This window comes from Echiichthys vipera (genome assembly GCF_963691815.1).
Source record: "Echiichthys vipera genome assembly, chromosome: 9".
Classification (NCBI taxonomy): Eukaryota; Metazoa; Chordata; class Actinopteri; order Perciformes; family Trachinidae; genus Echiichthys; species Echiichthys vipera.
In genome coordinates, this window is record NC_139834.1 from 5,280,881 (window position 1) to 5,305,360 (window position 24,480).

The window sequence follows — 24,480 nt, forward strand, 5'->3', positions numbered from 1 at the left end:
ATACTACGGTAATTACACATCAAAACGCCTGCGGTTTATAGTCGGGTGCGGCTTTTATATGGAGCAATCTGTATTTTCCCCTAAATTTAGCTGGTGAGGCTTATAGTCAGGTGCGCTTTATAGTCCGGAAATTACGGTAATTTGTGATGTTATCAAGGAATGTTTGTGTTTCTCTTCAATAAAAATAAATTCAAAAATAATATTAATATAAAACTGAGAAAAGCATGAAATTTCCATACTTGAGAGGCTGAAATTTTTGCATGAAAAAGTATTTTCACTAATCACTGTCAAAAATTCTAACTAAAAACCCTCGCAGAGTCATGACATTTCATAAAGCGGTGGCAATAATTTTGGGGGAGCTGTATTCCCAGAAGCACTACATCTTTGAGTGCTTTTTAGAAGTCAGTTACCAACCTTTCAATGAACACTTCCTGTTACGGGCATTACTGTTGTAATGTGATGTCACACCGTGAAAGCTAAGCTCTCCCTGTGATTAGTGAAAACATGTGTTATGTAATGTGCTTTGCTCCACCTCAAACACCAAAATCCCCTTTCACTCGAATATAATTAATTGGGGAGCTAAAAAAGTAACGGTGTAGAACGGAGTTTATCGTCTTACTTTGCGTTGCTGTCGTTGGGTTCGTCTCCATCTGATGACGATGAAGGAGATGGAGAGGGAACAGACTGAGTGGCGGTGTGATGATTGGGTAATCGATTTCCCCCCTGAGTGGAATCATATGGAGCCGACCAATCAGAGAAGCCCATCTTGCCCGCCAGCGAATCGTTGCAGTCTTGGGACGGTGGTGGGTTCTGGAACAGAGGGTTGGAGCCAGGTCCGTATGGAGCATTTTGATAGGGTGGCTTTAAGCCAGGCACCTGGGGAGGAGGGAACTGTGATTGGACAGAGGGGAGAGAAACAGAAGAAAGGAGAATTAATTTGAATTTTATTTCAGATCCAACCAGAAGCATCTAATCAAGGCTGGTGGGAGGATTTGGGATGAACCCTCCTCCTCCTCCTCCTCAGCCTCAGTTTTTCCCTGAAATGAGCACATGCCATAAAGGATTTCAAAGAGCAAAAAAAAAAAAAGTAATCCACTCTTACTACATGTAGGTTCATGTAGCGGGCAGAGAACAAATGACACACACATCAAAGAGGACAGAGGCTTAACCCAGCGAAGGAATCTACCTGATTCTTTCCAGGTTGCATCGGTCCCATGTGGCCAGGTGGTCCCCCAAATCCAAACCCGGGTACTGAGCAGGAAAAAAAGGATGTAAATCAACAGTTTCTCTGCACAAATAGACATTCAGTTAGGCTGTATCAAGTGTCTTTTTTAACATTCAAGCTTCTATAGAGTGCTCATGAATGAGCCCTAGAACCTGGAAATTAGGTTTCCTCCTCTTGAAGTCAATGTTTTTGTTTTTGGAATGGGTTTTTGGTTAACGTCTATCGGCCAATACCCCACTCCTGAATTTCAAAGCTGGTACGGGTCTTAAAAAAGGCTGCTGCTAACAAGTGGCTGAGTGAGAAGTAATCAGCTGGAAGCAAGTAATGGTGGGACAGTGGTGTAACATAACTTTAGCTTTTTACTTCAGTCAGTTACATTTTTGCTTCTTAAACCATAAAAGTGGTGTTCATTTGTGACGATCGTCTTGATGAACAAAATGTGCGAACCGGTTTGGCTTTTGTGAACAAAGTGTTCTTCCGGTACGAACCGCTCTCAAACAGCTCTCGAACAGCTCTCAAACAGCTCTCGAACAGCTCTCAAACAGCTCTCGAACAGCTCTCGAACAGCTCTCGAACAGCTCTCAAACAGCTCTCGAACAGCTCTCGAACAGCTCTCGAACAGCTCTCGAACAGCTCTTATGGTACGAACCAAAAGAGTCGTACAGGAGAGCCGTTCTCTGTATCGCTGTTCTCCCCACGTGCGATTCTTTGCCTTTCTTCCTCCTCCTGTGGCCGTGACAACAGTCAACGTTTGATTGATAATCTCAGATGAATAGTAACCCCCTTTTGAACAACTCTCGGAAAACGGAGATCTGGTTCCCATCAAAGAGCCATAATTCCCATATACTAGTGTAAGAATCAAACTTTTATTCACCAAGGAGCTTGTTTTTGCAATAATCTAGTGGAAAAATCCCATTGCTGATTGCCGAGGGAACCAAGGCAATGCTAACCTCCTGGTCAGCCTACAAAGGTACGTCAGCCTAATTCAGCTCTATGTAGTGATTCATCTGATTAAATGAGTTAAGGCTCATTTCTGCTTCCTTTTCGTGTGTAAAGAGAGACCTACATCATCAGCTGCCCTCATACTTTCACGCGTCCTCTACGTTGGAATGATCATTGAGCAAAACATCCTCTAGAGGGCGTCGCTCAGATTCAAAAGTTACTCCAATAAAGTTTGAAAAAAAGAAGTTTATGACAACACCAAACATGCCGACGATGGAGTATGGACAAAATGTACGCAGACAGAAGGCTTTGTACGTATCCGTATGCGTATCTAATGTAGAGCATAAATTAGTCTTTTTTAATTGAATGTTTTTTTTAACAACTCAAATCACTTATGAATGTAATTTACCTGTTATTAAAACAGGTGCGGCAACAAATATTAACTGAAGCAGAATATTTTGTTGGATAAAAACATGTTGTGAATTTATGAAATTATTATATCTATCTTTTTCTTTTCAATTAATTTTGACTTTTGCACTTTGTTTTTAGAAATGTTTGGATCGCACAAGTTGGAAACCACTGGAATCTAATTCTACAATACTAATAATATTAGCGTAGTAATCTTTCTTTGCAACAGTGCAGAAATACCAGTTTCAAACAGAAGCAAAAAAAAAAAAAAAGGACTGTTGGCTAAACTCGACTACTCACAGATGAAAGAGGAGGGTCCCATGTTGGGCGAGCGCGGTTTGGAGGCAGCTGAGAAATACTCCACAGCCTTCTTGAATCGCTCCACCTTGTCCTCCATACGGGACTGGAAATGAAGAAAACAAACATGCTGGGATGATAACAGTGATGATGCTGAGGGATGCACACATCTGTTGCTGAGTTATTCCCCATCCAGGCCAAAGCAAAAGGACCTGGAAGAAACTGGTAATGGAACTGGAAAATGTTGGTCGTTACTGTTAATTTGTTTCCCAAACTGACCTAGCGTTAAAGAGTCTGAAGTGATTCAGCTTTAATATGAAAGTTTGAACACAGGCGGCATTAATAACCACAGAATGTAATTACTGGCTTCATTTAAGACCCACATCGATAAAATACATGAATTTCCTTAAGAATCAGGGTTGGAGTACGTTTTTTCTCAACATGTTAGTCGGGCTCGCAGCCACAAACCCATTTGTTTCTATTGGCAATGTAATTCTTTTTAAAAACAGGTCAAAAACTTTCATTTTTGATTAAAAAAATCTTTCAAAAACACAAGGGCACTGGTTGAAGTTACTCAAAATGGAGTCAATTGGGAATTTGTTGGGACTATTTTCAGCGGCAGATGAATACACATTTGGTGCTCTGCTGAGTATTTCTAGCAGCAGGACAGCGTGTGTGTGTGTGTGTGTGTGTGTGCTGTGTGTGTGTGTGTGTGTGTGTGTGTGTGTGTGTGTGGGATTGAGCTGAAATGGACAGCAGAGCCACTGTTTATCATGAACGAAGGAACATGTCACTGTGCGCAACAGTGTGGCTCGTTGATGTGTTTTAATCGTTTTTGCACAACAGTGGAGCTCTGTGCACAGAGGAAGAAGTTATATATCAAGCTTTGATACACAGTGGGACGGGCGTTTTCAGTCATTTCAATATTCAGATACTCACATTACCTGACGAACGAGGACTCGGGTACTTTTAGTCATAAAAACAAAAAAAAAACAGGAGGTCCGTTTTTGTTTTTTTAACTCGCGTGGCTCAGAGCGAACTCAGCGTAATTATATATTCATATTCTTAATTTAACAAACTAACAAAATTCTTTAAAGCAAGTCATTTGGTGCCTATAGCGCCCACATATAAATCTAAGACAGGTTCCTGTTTATATGATTCACCTGCAGACAGACTCTCTCTTTCCTCCTCTGCCGTTAATATTATAAATTATAACTCATCTACCCGCGGAACACTTGGATGGGCTCGGAGTATCCAGTTATGCATCGGTTCCGTTTTGCGCTATTAAAGTGATTTCAAGAGCTTTGCGGGGAGCGAGCTGAGAGAAGCAACCCAGTCTCTCACAGCATATCGGTGCGCAGAGATGAGAGAGAGGACACTGTCACTGACACGGTTCTGTTTTTGGCTGCCGTCAAGTTTTGTGGAAGGCGAAGGTGAGCGGATTACTTTTATCGAGTGTCAGTACAAGCCACCGTCACGGCAAACAACGGCAACAAGGGTGGAGAAAATGTATTATGACAGAGCGGCAACATTTGGAACATGTCAGAAAAGGCAACAGCAGTGCCTCACCGCTGTGTAGCGAATGTATTCAAACAGTGGAACAGCGTTTTTCTCGCATATGAGATATAGAGGGCCTCACTCTATTATAACATACGCAGCGCAAATAGTGAACCGTTGAACTGTTGAATATTGACGTCAACAACAAGTACTAGGGTACTCAAATAACCGTGTCCATCTATAATACACACATAACAATTATTATTATTATTATTATTATTATTATTACCAGACTCATCCTTAAGATTCAAGTCAAATGCCGAGTTCAAACCGGGGGCAATAGATGCGACAGGATTACATACAAAGTCAATGTACGCGACTTCAAGATGGGTGGCACATAAGGCGTGTTTTACGCGAGTTGAAAATATTGAATTTTTCAAGTGAGTCGCTCGATACCCAATCAGCAGAGTGGACTAGCTGCAGTCCTGAAGACCCCCATGGACCCTAGTTGTTGTCACAGTACCACCCACTAACAAGCAGCCGGCAGCCAGGAGCTCGGTGTGCCGAGGTGAGACCAGGGCTGCCAGCTGCGGACTTTAGCGAGGCCTCGACCGGGGCTGCCAGCTGCCACTCTCAGTATTGAGGCCTTGCTAATGGGGCATAAGTATACTTTTATATTTCACAATTATTGTTTTCACCAGACCGTGGTAATGATCTCGATATTTATGACCGCACTTGAAGGCAGCCTTATTTCACAGAGAAAGACGAGATGCTACAAAAGTTAGGCTTTTTCACCCCCTAATGCTTCCACCAACGCAGCCTACACCCATTCAAAATGAACGGGAGGACTTGTGTTATCGCCAGGGCAGCCTGATCTCGTCTCAATGCATGCAAAGAAATCTGTCTACATCTGGAGTCTGCTACTGATAATGGAATATAAGGATGTACTGCTGTAACTCAGAGAGGCAGTTGTGTACTGGACTCACTGAACATGGCAGCGCGCTCAAATATTTCAAAGTGCAGGCATACTCCACTTTAAAAAAAAAAAAAAAGAGAGAGAAAGGCAACATACTAACAACAAAGGGGTGCTTCGAGTCCTTTGCTTAAATTAAGTCAATTTCTGGTGCTTTAAGAACATGGTGGGGCCAGTTTAACCGGTTTTAAGGTTATATGCAACACATTAAATCACTTTAGTTGACATTGGTAGTATCAAACAAGGTGTCCAAAACCGAACATATTTCATTTACAGTCATTTGAGACAGAAACGCATCAAAATCCTCACTTTTGAGACACTGGAAGCATTGAATTTGAAGCATTTATAAACATATATCAATTATTAAGAACATATTTTGGTTTCAAAACGGAAAATTTCGCTGAAAGGTGAGCAATTTTCATGCTTGCTTATGTTTTATATACATCTGTGTTTATACTGTTCATATTTTTCTACAATTTAGTGTTTTTTTCTGGTGTTTCTATGCTATGCTGTTCTAAGGAAATTTCCCCTTTGTGGGACTAATAAAGATCAAAATTAACACTCCAACCCTTGACTGGGGACCAAATTTCCACTTATTTAAAAATAAATTAGCAAATTTGTATTTGTAATGAACTGTACACAACGCAGAAGCTTCTTCTGATGAAATGAAACTAGAAACTCCTATTAAGCACAAAGATTCATAAAAAGTGTGGTGCAATTCTATGGTTCGACACTGATGTGTGAGGAAGTACCGATGCTGACTCAGGGTCTTGTGTCAACACTGATGACCTATTTAACCACCAGGAGCGTTGTGGTATGTATGGTTACAGGCGAAAACACGTACTTGAGTCAATTTAAGTTAAACCCAAGAATCAGTAATAATTACTGATGAAGGGGCGGTGCAGCGTACGCAGGACCCACCTGTGATTGTTTGAAGACATCTCTGGCGATGGCGTCGAGGTTTCCCAGGTCTTTGATGGAGGAGACGTACTCCGAGACGGCCTTGATCACCACCTCACAGGGCGGCAGCACCAGCTGGTGGGCTCGCACCTGTAACAGCAACAACACAGGTTTTAACCCCGGTTGTGTGGGGAGGAGCACCGTGAGAGAGAGAGAGAGAGAGCCGCAGCAGGATATTTAACTGTTATTCACCGTTTTATTTAAAGCTATTCTTACCTGGCATTTTACACTTTTCTTTCGTAATCTCTAAATGCTCCTAATGAGCGCATGGCACACTAAAAAGGAAAAGCAGCCTACCAGGTGTTAAACTCCTTAAGATTCAATTCTCATGTATTTCTGATAAAAGTCTGGCCAACCATTTTATTGGGCCCCGAATAAAATGGTTGGCCGAGCTTCCTGCCTGTCATCCACTGCTCTGTTTGCTCGGCTCATGCTGCGTTTGAGTGCCACAGGAATTGCCCATTTTCCGACTCCAACTAGGCAACGTGCACTGGAATGCACTGGAATACTAGTGAATTCAGGGGAAATCTACTTTCCCTGAATTCAATAGTAGGAGGTTCCACTCTGACAGGCTTTCCAGTGTACTTTGCCTAGTTGGAGGCCCGAAAATTTAGACTTCCCATGATACTGGAACTCAGCATTTCTCTCTCAAGGCACGTGTCAGGGGAGGAGGGAGCGCCAGAGGTCAGTCAGGTTGGAGAGGGTGGGACTATCAAGAAAGGTAAGAGTTGCTTTAACGGAAGGAAAAAAAAAAACATTACATAGCATTTCTGTTAAAAACTGCCGCCGGTCCACATGTTCCAGAAGATTTATAATATCTATTATTATAGATAACGTGTACATTTGCATTACGTTTTTAATACAATATCATAGTGTGTTCAGCTTATCCATACCTTCTTTTTAAACGATGTTCCTGTGTTGCACAAAAATGTGTTTTTTTTAACTACTCTGGGACGATTAAAGGGTTCTGAATTTGATTTGAATACGTCAGATGAGTTTTCACGATCAAAAAGAAGAAATAAGCAGAACAGAAAATCCTGGTATTACTACTTATAGTACTGCTGTGTTACTAGACAAGTGATTGATTAGACCACAGCTTAAAAAAAAAAGAAGGACCGGAAGTTTTCAGGTTTTGATAAAGCATTGAGGCTGGACTAATGTACTGGTCGGCACTAATGCTTATGGTGACTCAAATTACTGGCTGATGATCTATTATATCTTACATCAATATTTTAAACCAAAGCATCAGTTTTAAAAGGCTTCAATTTGTTCAAATGTTTTCTTCAATATCACTAACTGTTTTGTTTTTTGTCTGACCGTTCTCTTTATTTCTGCCATTATTTTAAGGGACAGTTTGGATGTTTTGAAGTGTGGTTGTAAGCAGTAGTAGCTAAGCGATGTAGCGTTGCTGCTGTGGACTTATTCCGCAGCTAAATGTATTTAAGTCACCCAACAAAATAAATACAATAAATCAATTTCAGTGAATGTCAGAAGCTGTGATATAGATTATTCTACAGAAAAAAACAGTTGTTGGTGGCAGCTCAAAGTATACAGGAATGGATTACAGCTAGAGATGGAAATACTCATATTCAAGGAGCTCATCTGACAATGTCATTTCTAATTAACACGCCTTGTTCTATCAGAATCCATGTGTCGTTGGTAAGCCACACAACTGCTCCCCGTGTGTATGTGTGCACAAACTGTATGTGACTGGGCTTGTATGATACATTTCTTGGTAGTGTATGTGTTGAAGTATATGTTTAGTATGTAAAAAAATAAATAAAGATTTTGTAAAGGAACCTTCCACTTATAAAAGTGGTCAAATTGGAAATAAAAGCACGTCCCACGTAAAGGTCTGGTTCTGTTTCCACTTGAGGAAAATCAGGGCTCATGTCACTATTTGATTAGTTACAGTATAATGTGAGTATTACAGCTAATATTCTCGCAGAGTAAGCTGTTGTTTGCAGAGGACTTAGGACTTTGTAACAGCACAGTACCTTGAGAGAAGCTAGCGGGTGTTCTGGTCCCAGCAGACTCCAGTGGAAGGCAGCCAGGTCCTCATCAGGCAGAATATGATTTCCTGCGAGACAGAAACTCTCATATTCAATGTTTTGCTCCATCAATGAACAAAGACGACAGGCAAAAAATAGGGAAGCCAAAAATAAAACTCACAAGGTGTGTGTTTCAGTGAAAAAAATTGATGGGTTACATGGTTGATTGTGTGTGTGTGCGTGCGTGCTTGCGTGTGCTAGGGATGGGCGAGAGTTTTTCTTGTGTGGGCGCATAACCTCTTGCTTCTGCGCTTGACCCGAGACACAAACACCTCAGATTTTTGGAGCAGCACCTCACCAGAAGTTTTCTGACCTACATGATGGAGTTACTGTGCAGGAGCGATCATTAACAGAATGAGAATGCAAATTTAATTACGTTTTCGAAAGGAAACAGTGTTTTGAAGTTGTGGTTGTAAAAACCAATCCTTAAAGGGGAACTGTGACTGTTTTGATTGAGATTTAGCATTAGGTGTTGGGTAGGCTGTTTTGAGTTGAGACTAAATGCATATTATAGGACACTTTAGGTCCTAGGGGACATACGTAGATTTGGTAAAACGAGTACTCGATGACCCTCAAGGAATTGATGCAATCCCTCGGTCTTTGAATTTACTACTCGTGCCCATCCCCAGTGTGTGCGCAGTACCTTACCCAGCAGAGCAGCGAAGCAGGGCAGGTGCTGTGTCTTCAGTCCGAGCTGCCTGGCGGCCTCAGACAGCAGGTACTGGTGTGTGGTCAGGTTCTTGCCGTTCCAGCTCAGTTTGAGAGCGTGCGACGAGAAGTAGGCGGGTACGTTGCAAAGGGCAAATTCAGAATCCTGAGCGATCAGGCCGGCAAATCCAAAGTCCCTGTAGAGAGACAGCACTTCCTGGTGGTGGTCTTCCAGAGTCTGTACAACCTGTGGATGCAGAGTGGATGAACTCAGTCTGCTGCGTCATAAAAACATCCTCTGCGGAGCAGGTTTGCCCGTTTTAGATTTTGTTGTCATAATTCAAGTAAAGGCAGCACAGTAGTTCAGAGAAGTTTTTTTTTTGACTGATTCTTTTTTAAAAAGGTGCTCTACTTTAAATACAGAAAGAAAATAGCGGGATCCTAATGCCTCAACACAGCTCTAATATGTGAAAAACAAACCGTCCATCACAGACAAACTCAGAAACTCAGATTTCAACACACACAGAAAGAGAGTGACTGCATTCTCTGCTCGGGACACCATTATTCCACTATAACTTTGCAAAACGCCAGACTTTACTCAGTTTCAGCTTCTTTAATGTGACAGTTTGCAGCTTTTCTCTGAACTTAGAATTAGAAAGCCTTTATCGTCATTGTACAGTGCAAGGAATTAAAAAAGATGCCACACACGCAGAGAGGTGAAACGTCTTCCTAGACAAACAACCAGTCCAGTTGTTTTTGACTGAAATTGCTTTGAGGATAACGATGACCTGGACGAATGAGAACACACACACACACACACACACACACACACACACACACACACACACACACACACACACACACACACACACACACACACACACACACACACACACACACACACACACACACACACACACACACACACACACACACACACACACACACACACACACACACACACACACACACACACACACACACACACACACACACACACACACACACACACACACACACACACACACACACACTTCACTCTCAGTGGTTTCTGTAACATGATAAATAACTGTATGTTGTTTAAAAATATAAACACAGACAAACCCTGAACAGCCACACCACCCTTTCACACAGTGGAAAAGCAAATCACCACCGTGTTGGGCAGGTGCACCAGGTCGAGCCGAGCCGGTACCGTGCAGTTAGACACCCATTAGACTGAGACATTGTGAATGAAGCTATGATGAGACTAATCATCGGTTTAAAGCTCTACAGTAGCTGTTTCTGTATAATTACACAAGGACCATGAAACAGCATCCCAAACAGTAAAGATCTGCCAAAAATGGACTGGCATCTGTGAAGCTCATCGGCTACCATGCTAACATGCAATGATATACTCTATTCATGATGGGATATTGATAGAGGGCCAGTGGTCCTGACTGTGTGTATATCAGCATTCTAAAGCTCCACAGCAGCCCTCGCAAAAAATACATCTGTGGAAAATGTGTGCATCACCAAACAGTTCCAAATCACTGATTGGTGCGGCAGGAACCTGAACCCAGGGCAACGTTATTGCTTCATAGTACACTCATGCGTGATAAGTGTGAGGTGCACTGTTATGCCAGAGCTTCACCATTATGCCAGAACGGTTACGTTAATCTTGTTAAACAATGTCACTGTTAACCAATCTAAAAATTAAAATATTGCAAACTTACAAAAAAACTTGTTAAAAAATGTTTTAATTTACGTTCAGCAATTTTATGTCTTATTTCTTCTTTTTTTTGAAAAGTTGTATTTTATAAGATGCAAAAAAAACCAACATATTTGCATTACATATCAGCTATCAGCCCCCCTACTTTCTAAATATCAGCCATTGAAAAAAACAATACCGACAGCGGACCACTCTAAGCATGCATGTAGCAAATGAAAAGGCCACCAGAGCTGCACAGAGAGCAACAGCAATGACTTCAGTAAAGCTGTAATTCAAGCAGAGGCGAGAGGAGCTGCAGAAATAGGACTGTTTCTCAGAATACAGGTGAAAACAAGAAAGTACACATGGGAACTGTGAGTAATGATGCCACACACACACAAACACACACATACACACACGTTGTACTGTAATGTGGGTGGGATTTTTCTATTCTCTTATCCTCTCGTGATACACTATGGTTTTGTGTTTTTCTTTATGTTTTTAAATGCAAGAAGCTGGAAAGGTAGATCAAAAGCAAAAAGAGGCAGCTAGAAAAAAGACATTGAGCGGCCTTGCTGCATTTACGGCAGGTCCTGAAAATAACATTATGTGTAGAGTAGGGCAGATATAGTACACCCACCTACCATATTTTATAGCAGAGGAAATACTATTATGCCAAAAGGTTGATGCACAAAAAAAAAGTATATATTTTTTATTTAAATATTCTCAACCACCAACTAACTAAAATGCGCAAAATAAGTCATTGCAATTGTACCACTGTCTGGCAATAGTGAATCTATAAATAGTCTATCCACTCAGCAGTTGTTCAACAATGTATGAAAGGTTCAATGAGTTCATGTTATGTAATATATAGGCTAGGCTAGGTCATGTTAAGCACAGACTGGTTTAGCCAGTAGCTGCTGCTTCATATATGCACTAGATACATCCCTCCTCCTCGGTAGAACCAACACAAATGCATGCATGAGAGCAGAGCAGGCCAGCTACAGGCATCACAGACAGAAATCTGTACTCTGCTGGCTAAAACAAGCCAATGCAATGGACAGATCCGGTCTGTATTTAATATTAAAACAACAGATTTACACATGTACTCCTTACGGTGGTTAGGGCTGGTAGTTGCACTTGTCCCCCAAATTGGAAGGAGTTAAAACGGCGCTGGATGATGTAAGCTGCTAAGTGTTAAATGAACAGCACGCTATATGACCACCATAAAAATACAACTTTACAGACAGCCATGATCACACATTGCTTACCCGCACTCGGAAGCGGAACATGGCGAGGCGGACGCAGTGGCTGAGGCAGGCCGGGGGCAGGAACCATGCCCGGGGAGGCGGGGTGGCCTTGCTGCCGACGTGGTTGACTATCAGCTGCGCCGTCTGTCGCTGGCCCTGAGCTCGCCGCGCCCACTCGGGCCACCGCTCCTTCCCCAGTGTGCCGTTGAAAACCACGACCAGCTCCAGGCCACCCTGGTACAGGCAGGCCTGCGACAGGGCGGCCAGGTAGCCCAGCATGGCGTTCCACTCGCCCCCGCAAACCCAGTCCGTCTGGTAGCCGCCGTAGAGCCGCTGTAGGCCGGAGTCCGCGTCGATTAGGATCCTGGCAGGCGGGGGCGGGGGAGGCATGGGCCCTGGGTGATGTGGGTGGTGGTGTGGGTGATGGTGGTGAGGGGGCTGGCGGGCCGCGGTACGGGCAAGCTTTAGGAGGTCCACCGGGACTGCGGCCCCCGGACACCGCTTCTCTAAATACTCCTGAAAACCCTGTACTCCCATGACGGTGTTGTTGAGCCGGTGTGTGTGGCCGGGAGCGGGCTCTGAATACGTTCTGTACGCCGTGTTTGTGGTGTGATGTGGGGCGAGACCGGAGCTAGCTGTGCACTTTTGGCAAAGCTAGCTGGTCTGCGATGTAGTGACTAACTGTAGTTTAGTTAACCCTGCAAAGACAACTTCTGTCACCCAGACTAGCGAAATGAGTCACCGTGCACCGCTGCACACGTGTGTCTGCTATCGTTACTTATTCCAAAGATTTCTAAAATGCCAAATGCCTCAGTTTTGGTCGCGGGTGCTCAGTTTAGTGTCCATCCCTGTGGATTTTTGGAGAGAAGCCAGCAAGGCCAGTGTAGCTACAACCAGAAAAAGTTCAACACATTTCCTGCTCCCATAATTTGGCTTTAACATAACCAGCTTCAAAAATGTAGTTGGTAGCAAATAACGGATATGCAGCAAGGTGGTGGTTATTATTGAAAAAATGCCAATAAAATTATAATCCTGCTGGTTTGTGCACATGAAACAGATGCAATACTGCGCATTAGTTAGCACAACCACAGCAGCAGGCTGGATGGCCGGTTCGCGTACATCATGTAAAACCGAGCAGTTTGCTAATATTTTTTTTATCTGACAGTTCAAATATTTGACATTTATTTATGCACTGCCTCCGTCAGTTATCACCACATTTGCACCGGTAACTTGTTGGCTCGCAGGTGTCAGAATATCAATTAAAACAAACTAACAAGCTAATGTGCCTCCTGGCTGACTGGCTAGCTGTTCTAACATTTGCTAACTGTGTGGCTAGCTGTTAGCTGCTGTTAGCTTGCTGGCAGGGTCCCCGGCGTGATTTGACGCGTCAACTCCCGAAGACAAGTCCCGGGGGGGCAGACACGACGCGGAATGAGATGGGTGTTTAACGAAATTAAAATAAAAGTAACTAAAATAAAAATAAAAATAAAAGCCCGATGGTGCCTCCCTCGCTTTCTTCCACACTCACGGCTTCATGTTGCAGAGGGGAACGTTACTTCCAAGCGACATCAGCCATCTTGCGACTTCCTCGCGGCCCAGTGGAGTGGGAGGGAAGGCGGAGGGAGTGGAGGGAGGAGGCCCGATCGCGGTGGACGCTGGGAAATGTAGTCTAATATGCGTATTATGTCCGATCAAGGCAGATGTAATGAAAGGCAGACGGAACTACAACTACCAAGCATGAGGATAGCGACGGTTTGGACGAGGATAAAAAAGCTGGAGAGTAGAATTTCTCCAAGTTTTTTTTTTTTATTGAAAAGATTCAATATTATAGAAGAGTTATACACAATATCAAAATGTATTTCTAAATGTAGAAATAATGATAACATAAATTAAAATGTACTAGGTACTAAGGGAGTACATTTGAATGACCTAAATAATCGAATAGTTTTTGCCAATTTATTATTTTGAATTTTAAGTTTTCCATAGTGGTCAAATATTATTTAAAATCTGAATCTTTACAAATATAAAAGGGGGGAGATTAGAGTGAGAGGGAACGGCAGAGGGACGTAGAGAGGAGGCGCGGCCGCGAGGGACGCTGGGAAATGTAGTCTAATAAGCGTACCAGGTCCGATTGGGACAAATGTAATGGGAAGCGCAGGAAACTGCAACTACCAGCATGATGATAGAGACCGTTTGAACGAGGATTAGAAAAAAAAGTGGTTCACAAGTGATTCAAGTAAAAGCGCCTCACGTCATTTGTCCGTTAACCGCACGGTTCTGATAATATTTCCTCTTTCATATCAACATGTAAATATTTATGATATAACGGTAGCTAGCTGCTGTCATTGTAGATCAACGCCAACTCTGTGAAAATATACGTATTGAAAAGCAGCTCATTCAAAAGTCAAACATGAACCAGCAGTTAGTTAATGAGAAATGACTGAGTGGTGTAACAGGTAGAATGGCGATGTCCCGTCCATGTGGAATCTGTGTGTGTGTGTGTGTGTGTGTGTGTGTGTGTGTGTGTGTGTGTGTGTGTGTGTGTGTGTGTGTGTGTTAATGTCGCCTCCCGGTGGTTCAGTCTGGTGCTCGAGGAGGAAGTGCCACGACAAAAAAAAGAGGGGGGGGGGGTAACTAACTAGGCCAACGGGCCATGCTCGAGACCATGTCTATGCTCGAGACTGTCTGTTAGAGTAACCATGGTGACATGAAGCTAGATTTCATTCTTTTTTTTAAGATAGCTTGAAGGACTTAACTGGTGCTCGTATATTTGTCTTCGTTTTTATATGATAAAACAAAACAAATAAGAGTCTCATTGTGTGTGTGTGTGTGTACGTGTGTGTGCGCGCGCGCGTGCGTGAGAGAGCGCGAGAGAGAGAGAGAGAGAGAGAGATTAACGGACGGTGAGCGCGCAGCACGCCCCCGTGGCCATCCATCCATCCGAGGGAGAGCGATCATGACGGCCCGGTCTGTGCGGTCCCTCTCCGGAGCACTGAAGCTCGTGTTCAGCCACCGGTTAACCAGGGTAGGAGCAGTTCACTACCACATAGTTAAAAGTTAAAAACTCTTTTTTTTAAAAAACAAACATTTGAAGTGGTTTAACTGCTGGTTAGTTTGGTAGAACAGCGGTGAGTGATGTTAAGCTGATTAACGGTTGGTTAGCTAGCTTGGTTAAGGTCGCTGTCCGTTCAGCACCACTCTGTCAACTTGATGTCCACTGGACATACCTCCGGAGAAAATGTACCGCTTCTTATGCAGGACTGCCAAACGAGAGGAGGCTGTAAATGCATACTGAAACTGCTCCCAGCAGGCTCGTACATTATTCAAACAGCAATACAACAAGTAGGTCCGTCGACCAGTGTTGGAGGAAGTATTCACAAAGTAAAAATACTCAAGTTTCAAGTAAAAGTCCTGTATTCACAATCTCACCCAAGTAAATCTACATGTATTAACGTTGGCATCGAAACATACAAAACGTAAAAGCACGATGCACAATGGCCCATTCCAAAATAATGAATATTATACACACAAAATGACCACAAATAGATGCAAAATGACTTTAAAATAGATGCAAAACCACCACAAATAGATGCAAAACCACCACAAAAAGATGCAAAATGACTAAAAATAGATGCAAAACCACAACAAAAAGATGCAAAATGACTTTAAAATAGATGCAAAACCACCACAAAAAGATGCAAAATGTATAAAAATAAATGAAAAACCACAACAAAAAGATGCAAAATGACTAAAAATAGATGCAAAACTGCCACAAGATGATGCAAAATGACTAAAAATAGATGCCAAACCACCACAAAAAGATGCAAAATTACTCATAATAGATGCAAAACCACCACAAAAAGATGCAAAATGGCTAAAAATAGATGCAAAACCCCCACAAAAAGATGCAAAATGACTAAGAATAGATGCAAAACTGCCACAGGATAATGCAAAATGACTAAGAATAGATGCAGAACTGCCACAAAAAATGCAAGATTACTAAAAAAACAGCCACAAAGTCCTACCAAACAACTAATAATGGACATTAAATGACCACAAAGAGAAACAAAATGACTACAAAACAGCTAAGAGTAGACTCTTTAAATGTACTTAGACAGAGTGGGTGGTCTTTTACATGTCTGTGCCCAGGGGTCCGTCTCATTGTCTGTCCATGTTACTGGTTAGCTTAATTCATATAATAAATCATAATTAATAGTTGATTTACATTTTGTATGGATGACTATGCAATGTAACTAAAGCTGCCAAATAAATGTAGAGGAGTAAAAAGAACAACATTAGCTTCCAAACTGTAGTAGAGTAGCGGTATAAAGTAGAATAAAATGGAAAGTACAAAACTGTACCGCTGGCTAATCAGTTATATCTCCTCCACACTGAAAAGGACTAAAGAGAACATTTTGACTCAAATTATGCAACAATGGAGCAAAATAAAGATGTGCTTTTTGTCAGTCTTAAGAGTGGAATAAAAGGGGCCCGTTAAAACGCTGTATGGAAAAGAATAACGGAGGCAGTCAACCCGAAGCAGCGCTCCACTGTGACCCGTGTGCGTGTCTGCGCACTGCTGAACCTGCGCTCCTGCTCTGTAGCAGGGTTTGCCAGCGGGGTTATTAGGTAATCCGTAAGAGGATAACCTCTGTCACCTAGAAGAACCATACCAAGATGTTAATCATCTGATACCTTGTTTGATTTAATGCAATTTATCGAGGGTAGCCTCTAACCGAGGAGAGGACTTTGGCTCTGCAGTGCGCTTTCCTGCAGCCGCGCGCCAACACATTCATTCACTCATTCATATTCAACAGCTTGTCCCTGTCGGGGTCGCGGGGGGGCTGGAGCCGAGCTGTTTTGATATTTAAAAGAATCGTGTGTGTCCCCTGGCCACCTGGCCGCCACGTTCACAAACAAATCACAAATCACCTGTACATTTATCGAGTGGTAGTTTTTCTGATTGATGAATGCGTAATCAGTCATGGATGGTGCCTTCAGACGCACATGAGTACAATCAATTGCTCCAACCACAATTTTTTATTCGTTTTAAGAATCCGTTTTGATCTGTTCTTAATATGTGACTGCTTATGCTTAATGACAGCTGAGGTTTGTTCATTATTTTCAGCCAGGTTTTGCTGTGCTGCACCGCAAATACACAGGCTTAAATTTACGTACACGATCTCAGACCAGACGTGAGATTTGATCGTAGCTCCCGCTCACGTCCAAATTTATAAATGCAGAAGTTTGCCAGGAAATGGTCGTACGCACATTTTTCTGCCGTACGTTCGTTCGATAAATGAGGGCCAATGTCTTTAAATGAATGTAATTAGATCAAACTTTATTTTCATGAAGTACAAGTACTGAGAAGATGAGATGCAGTTTAACATCAAAACAAAAGCTTAAAAAGCAGAATATAAAAAAATGCAAGATAAGTCGTACACATTATTATACTAATATTAGACATACTTTAAATGCAAAACTGTACACATAATGATAACGATATGAGAGCTCAGTGTCAACAAACATGTCTGAATCCAGCACTTTAAATGGAAATATTAGATTATTATTACATTATAGACCGAACAATGAATCAATGAATTGAAAAAAAATCATCAGCGGATGAATCGATAATAAAATTTAAAAAGGTTGTTTGTTGGTGCTCACATAAAAGGCAAAATTCCTGTCTGTGGTGTTAATATGATCTCAAAAAAATACATTTAAGGACATTTTTGTAAATTTCATGTATGCTTATGATGATTGAAATGCAAATGACCACCTTTTTCTCTGAATTCACAGGTTTACGGTGCAGCTACATGCAATCAGAGACAGAAGTCCACTTACACTGTAAGTTATTCAGGATTTTCAAAGAGAGCTTGGTTTACCTTATTCCCTTCCTAACCTGATAAGCCCACTGTTGTACCAACGCACATATGTCTTTGCTGCATGTCCACAGGAGCACCAACATTGTTTTGTCTCATCAGTGTGCGTGTGCTGCCACCAGGAAGCTGCTGCACCACGTGTCTTCTCCTCCTCTTTGTCTTACTAACTTTCCTGTTTTCTCTCCTCTGTTCTGAATCCCTCCTTCCTCCGTGCCCTCCCACACCAGACCATAGTGAGTATGGCTGTTTACGACACATACAGACAGACAGACAGACAGACGGACAGACGTGTAGCATAAGTGTTATTAGAATTTATTAGAGAGAGCCAAAGGATTATACATTTGTGTCTTTCTAATAGCTTAGAGTCTTCTCAGTAGTTTTGAAGAGATATAGATCTTTTCAACAGAATTCCACTGCTAGGCAACAGCCTTGGTCCTTGTTGACTTCCTGTCAGCTGATGTCATTCACATACACTGCAACAGGAAATAAACTAGGACTGTTTTGGAATGTTTATGTCTACATCTTTGAAAAGGTCCACATCTGCTATGTTGTAAGGGTTTTTATTTGTGTTTGTGTGTGTGTGTGTGTGTGTGTGTGTGTGTGTGTGTGTGTGTGTGTGTGTGTGTGTGTGTGTGTGTGTGTGTGTGTGTGTGTGTGTGTGTGTGTGTGTGTGTGTGTGTGTGTGTGTGTTTGTGTTTGTGTGTATGTGTGTGTTTGTGTGTTTGTGTGTGTGTGTGTGTGTGTGTGTGTGTGTGTGTGTGTGTGTGTGTGTGTGCGTTACAGCCTCCACCGGCACGCTACGGAGGCAGGCACACCGTCACTCTGATACCCGGAGATGGCATCGGACCAGAGCTCGGAAACCACGTGTGCGAACTATTCCGGTGAGAATTCACACATACACGCACACACACACACACACACAGTAACTGACTCATACAGTACAGTCACTACCTTAGTTGGCTCCGTCATATTTGTAGTGATTTCCGTCTGTTCTTTACTGTCAGGTTCTGCTGTGTGCCGGTGGACTTCGAGGTCGTCAAGGTGGACTCGACTATGGCGTCAGAAGATGACATCAATAACGCCATCATGGCTATCAGACGCAATGGAGTTGCACTGAAAGGTAAGTGTTTTTTATGTGTGTGTGAGTGTGAAACATGTTGTTACTGAGGGCCTGTAAAACCTTAAGGGCGCACTCCCACTGTCCATCCGTACCGTGCCCAAGCACGTTTCACGGCTAAAGTCTAGTTCGTTTGACCAGTGTGAGTGCAACCGTACCGCACCTAGGAGCGGTACGGTTGCCGGCCACGGTCCGTTTGGGAGAGGTGGGCTTTTGTAAAGCACGTTTGCACATGTACAAGCATGAGCGTGCGCACGTGTACGAGCACGAGGCCTACGCCGGTTCTGACGTCATTTTATGTGCGCCTGTTGGGACATAGAAAAAAGAAGGAGGGACCATGCGCGGACATTTAAAACAATGGCGGCGAAAGGTTCACGTTGGTGTGATGCGGGGGTGGAGTGTTTACTGGAGATTTGGGAAGATTTGCAAACAAAACGACGCATCGCGATGACGTCATCAATGCGTGGCAATCCACCAAATAGTTGTTCAGATATTTCAGTCTGAACCAAAGTGGCAGAGCGACCATAGGCTATAAAAAATGGACGTAGCCTGTATGCCGAGGTCCGTTCTCTCAACTTGATCCAATCGTCCTCGCCTATGGGAGTCTCCATTTTGTCAGACTTTGACTCCGACTCATTTCCTCTTACCAAGGGCATGTATGTGACGTAAGGGGAAGGGACATACGTCCATTTGGCTGACGTTTACCTCCGAGGAGAAGTGAGGGCCAGAGGCTAGCTGTCACTCAGTCTGAGAATTTTTTTGTACCAGGCTAGTTTTTATTTTATTGGTTAAAGTTTATGAATAATTAGGGGCGTGGCCTCTTGAGTGACAGCTCGCCTCTGGCCCTCACTTCTCCTCGGAGGCTAGTTGTCAGGATTAGCATCATTAGCATGCTAACTCCGTCATCTCGATCTGGACTGCAGTCATTCATCTGGTGGTGTTTCCATGAGTGACAAGATGGTTTGCTCTTTGATCAACTGTACTAACAGATGGTTTAGGAACACAACGTGTTAGCTTTGTAATGCTAATTAAATAGCTGCAGCTGCACCTGCACCGTGACTTGCAGTACAGCCTACTATCTATGACACATGCACTAGATGCTAATCTGGAGCACCGGGAGGATTCAGGCCGTGAGGGTCGGTGGTTTACAGTCTATGAGCATGGTCTTCCAAGACCGTTTATCTAGTAACATGTTCTGTTAGCCTAGCCTAGAGGTGGAGCTAATGTGAGCTAATGTGGCTAATTCTGCCCAACCACAGGAGACGCTGATCGACCCACCGACCACAAGTTAGCCTGATGAGTTTTTAAGTTATTAATTTCACTGTTTTATCATTTAGCTTGAATAAAATGCTGTGCTGTCTCAGTTTGGAGTTCATTCACTTGAATGAGTTACAGTACGTTTGTCAGTCTTAAGATGTAACTTTGTTTGTGCATCCAGGTAACATTGAGACCAACCACAACCTGCCACCATCATACGTGTCCAGAAATAACCTGCTCCGGTAACTTTTTTACATCTTTCACCGCTTTTCCTTATAGTAAAGTGTTAAACTGTAGCGTTGATATACAGCAGCAGCAGGGTTACAGTGTGTGTTTGTTCCCTATCCTTCTCTTTTTATTCCCTTCACCCCTGCAGCACCACTCTGGATCTGTACGCCAACGTGATGCACTGCCAGTCTCTCCCCGGAGTGAGGACACGCCACAGAAACATCGACATCATGATCATCAGGGAGAACACTGAGGGAGAGTACAGCAGCCTGGAGCACGAGGTGTGTGTGTGTTTACAATCACTTTGATGGTGAAATACAAACATCATAACACATCTGGCCTCCATGTATCTCCACTCTCTCTCTGTCTCTCTCTCTGTCTCTGCAGAATGTCCCTGGCGTTGTTGAATGTCTGAAGATCATCACCAGGACCAAGTCTTTACGCATCGCTGACTACGCGTTCAGAACGGCTCGGGCCACGGGGCGCAGACGAGTCACCGCTGTACACAAAGCCAACATCATGTCAGTTTCTGATAGCTCAAAGGCCCTGACTCTGCCCATCTTTATCCATCTTTCTCTTTTAAACCCATGATACATCTTAACGTGTGTTTGTTTGTCAGAGCAGGAAGTTGGGTGACGGCCTCTTCCTGGAGTGCTGTAAGGAGGTTGCCAGCGGTTACCCTGAAATCACCTTCGACAGCATGATTGTGGACAACACCACAATGCAGGTAGCTATGGCATGTCCTCTCACCTTTATCTTCATCTTATTTGACAGGGACAGTGCATATTAATAAACATATCTGTAAATATAATATACATTTTCATTTGCAGTCCCGGACTAGATGTTACAATAGGCTCCCTAAAAAGCAATTACACAAGAAGGGTTGAAAAAAACATACAATAACTAAAAGCAAATCAATCTCATTATGTGGTGTGCCAGTCATCGTGTTAAACCTGCCCCACATCACATAAACGACTGTGATTGGTCTGTCAGGGCCCAGGTCAGCTAGAAATCTGTCCAATAAGGAAGTGCCAAAAACTGCAGTTCTCTGAGTGTCCACTAGGGGCAGGTTTCATAATAGAGCAGTTTCTCATTGACCCCCATGTTAAACAGGCCGTTTTCACAGCATCATTAAACCTGTTTAAGGCCTGGTACAAAAAAACATTCCAGTCTGTATGTTTAGGTCATATCTCCGGAGGTAAACGTCACCCTGATGGACGTATCTCCCTCCCCCCTACGTCACATACATGCCCTTTTTTTGTAAGAGGAAATGAGGCGGAGTTAAAGTCTGACAAGATGGAGACTCCCGTAGGCGAGGACAATTGGATCAAGTCAAGAGAGCAGACCTCGACGTAGAGGCTACGTCCATTTTTTTATACAGCCTGAGATTTGAACGGGAGAGAGGCCGGGCATATTTGCCAGAGCAAATGAAGGTCTCATGCTGTCTGTCCTATTCAATGTTGAAGAAACAAACTTCCTCAAACAGAAACTGTTCTGAGTTGATGTCTTATTTGTGTGTGTCAGCTTGTTTCCAGGCCCCAGCAGTTCGATGTGATGGTTATGCCCAACCTGTATGGCAACGTAGTGAGCAATGTGTGTGCTGGGCTGGTCGGTGGACCGGGCCTGGTGCCTGGAGCCAACTACGGAGAGGACTACGCTGTGTTTGAGACGGTGAGAGGATTTACATCAAACAAAAGGGAAACAGTGACGATACACATAAACACAACACACTATTATCACTTTTTAAAGTTCATACGGTGATGTGTTGGCAAACAGTTGCTTCATTTATTTTGAATCGTGTTTGTGTCCAGCTGAGCTAAGTCCAATATTCACTCCCCTTTAAGGGCTGTTTTTGGTCTCCACCAACTCCTGAGGGAAATTCATGGTTCTTTAGCTGCCAAATGCTCCATTACGTTCACCAGCTAGTCTCTACCTGTGCCTGTTTTTATTTGGGTACAGAGGGTTGATCTGTCGGCTCTTCTCTGTGCAGGGCACCAGAAACACCGGGAAGAGCATTGCTAACAGCAACACAGCGAACCCCACGGCCATGCTGCTGGCCTCCTGCCTGCTGCTGGATCACCTGAAGCTCCACGCCTATGCCAGCATGATCCGCAGAGCCATCCTCACCACGGTCACCGAGACTCGGGTAGGCGCACAAATCGCACGCTTCAACACCAAAGGAATGAATGATAATATTCTGCTCACGTTGTTTTTGTCGTCTCCTTATTTTCCAGCTGCACACCGCTGACCTGGGAGGCGAAGGCTCCACCTCTGAAGTGGTCCAGTCCGTCATGAATGCTATTCGGAGCACCGGGCCGCGGACACAGAGCATCTAGAACAAACGCACGTTAATGTGCACTCTGTGTACGTTACTGTGCCTCTCTTCAGTAGGTCTTCTATGCAATTTCATAATAACAACAGGGAGTTGAAATGTAATACTTTTCTCGACTCCAGACTGTTTTTGAGCACTTTGTTTGCATCTATACTTTACTGTACCGTACTGTATGACACAGTGCAGCACAATACTAAACCTGAGTGAATCCTTTCCATGTTTTTTAGTTAATTATGAAGTGAAAACAGTTATTCTTCGTGCATTTAACTTATTTTAAACACAGCTGTCCTACCACTGGATGTATTGGCAAAATAATAAAGATAATAATGTGATAATACTAAAGCTTGTGTCCCTGAAGTAAACAAACATGTATGAATGCTCGCAGCACCGGCTCGTCCAGACCACCGGGAGGCCACATCGTCTAGTGTTTGTTGTGACTGACAGGGTTCATACGCAGTCTGGGAAAGTCTGGAGTTTAATCAGAGTCATTTCCAGGTCTGGATACGTTTGGAAAAAGGGAAAAGATGGAAAAATGTTTGTGTTGTTTCCGGACTATTATCTCACTTTCTAAAATAAAATAAATTAATCTATACAAATCAAAACAAGTTTACTAACACAACACAGCCAACTGTAGATGACATTTCCATACGTGTCTCCTACATTTTATTCATTATTCTTTATTTCTCATTATTTTATTTACTGACAATATGTTTACTCCATCTAAAGCCAATGAAGCACACACTTGTGTTTTCTTCTGTAGTTCCTGTTAATGTCCATCTCTACTGTTCCTGTCTGTAGAGTTACAGGTTCACTTATTCATTTAATGATCCATCTCTACTGTTCCTGTCTGTAGAGTTACAGGTTCACTTATTCATTTAATGATCCATCTCTACTGTTCCTGTCTGTAGAGTTACAGGTTCACTTATTCATTTAATTATCCATCTCTACTGTTCCTGTCTGTAGAGTTACAGGTTCACTTATTCATTTAATGATCCATCTCTACTGTTCCTGTCTGTAGAGTTACAGGTTCACTTATTCATTTAATGATCCATCTCTACTGTTCCTGTCTGTAGAGTTACAGGTTCACTTATTCATTTAATGATCCATCTCTACTGTTCCTGTCTGTAGAGTTACAGGTTCACTTATTCATTTAATTATCCATCTCTACTGTTCCTGTCTGTAGAGTTACAGGTTCACTTATTCATTTAATGATCCATCTCTACTGTTGCTGTCTGTAGAGTTACAGGTTCACTTATTCATTTAATGATCCATCTCTACTGTTCCTGTCTGTAGAGTTACAGGTTCACTTATTCATTTAATGATCCATCTCTACTGTTCCTGTCTGTAGAGTTACAGGTTCACTTATTCATTTAATGATCCATCTCTACTGTTCCTGTCTGTAGAGTTACAGGTTCACTTATTCATTTAATGATCCATCTCTACTGTTCCTGTCTGTAGAGTTACAGGTTCACAGTTATTCATTTCACTCTTTTAGCATTTGGCTTGAATTAAATGCTGTGCGTTGAACATGTCTCTGTTAGAAGTTCATTATAAGTTATTATAAGTTAGTTATCATTCACTTATATGAGCAACAACACGTATGTAAAAATGTCTTGTGATCACTTGGCAACACAATGGCATACATAGAATTTAACATATGTGTTAAAAGTTGGATTTTTAAACCATTTATTGACAAAATAAGCATCTAACTATTGGTGTTCAGATG

At 42.7% G+C, this 24,480-nt stretch overlaps 2 protein-coding genes across 2 annotated transcripts in view; one reads left to right on the plus strand and one right to left on the minus strand.

The window, feature by feature from the left end:
* The window catches only part of fam120c (family with sequence similarity 120 member C), a 33,165-nt gene extending 19,641 nt beyond the window's left edge, over positions 1-13,524 (minus strand). The window contains exons 1-7 of the mRNA XM_083920109.1: positions 11,960-13,524; positions 9,002-9,248; positions 8,300-8,382; positions 6,264-6,392; positions 2,876-2,978; positions 1,187-1,251; positions 620-891 (exon numbers count right to left, since the gene is read on the minus strand). Coding sequence (XP_083776235.1) covers positions 620-891; positions 1,187-1,251; positions 2,876-2,978; positions 6,264-6,392; positions 8,300-8,382; positions 9,002-9,248; positions 11,960-12,475 — 1,415 coding nt within the window. The 5' untranslated portion in view covers positions 12,476-13,524. The remainder of the gene's footprint in view (positions 1-619; positions 892-1,186; positions 1,252-2,875; positions 2,979-6,263; positions 6,393-8,299; positions 8,383-9,001; positions 9,249-11,959) is intronic.
* Positions 13,525-18,858: 5,334 nt separating this feature from the next.
* LOC310951395 (isocitrate dehydrogenase [NAD] subunit gamma, mitochondrial-like) lies at positions 18,859-22,758 on the plus strand (the record flags this gene model as incomplete). The annotated part of the gene is made up of 8 exons (XM_083919597.1): positions 18,859-18,940; positions 20,376-20,436; positions 20,571-20,703; positions 20,810-20,943; positions 21,047-21,149; positions 21,947-22,093; positions 22,413-22,568; positions 22,657-22,758. Exons 1-8 carry the CDS (start codon positions 18,874-18,876, stop codon positions 22,756-22,758), a joined length of 903 nt encoding a protein of 300 aa, XP_083775723.1. The 5' UTR covers positions 18,859-18,873.
* Between the last annotated feature and the right edge of the window lie 1,722 nt (positions 22,759-24,480).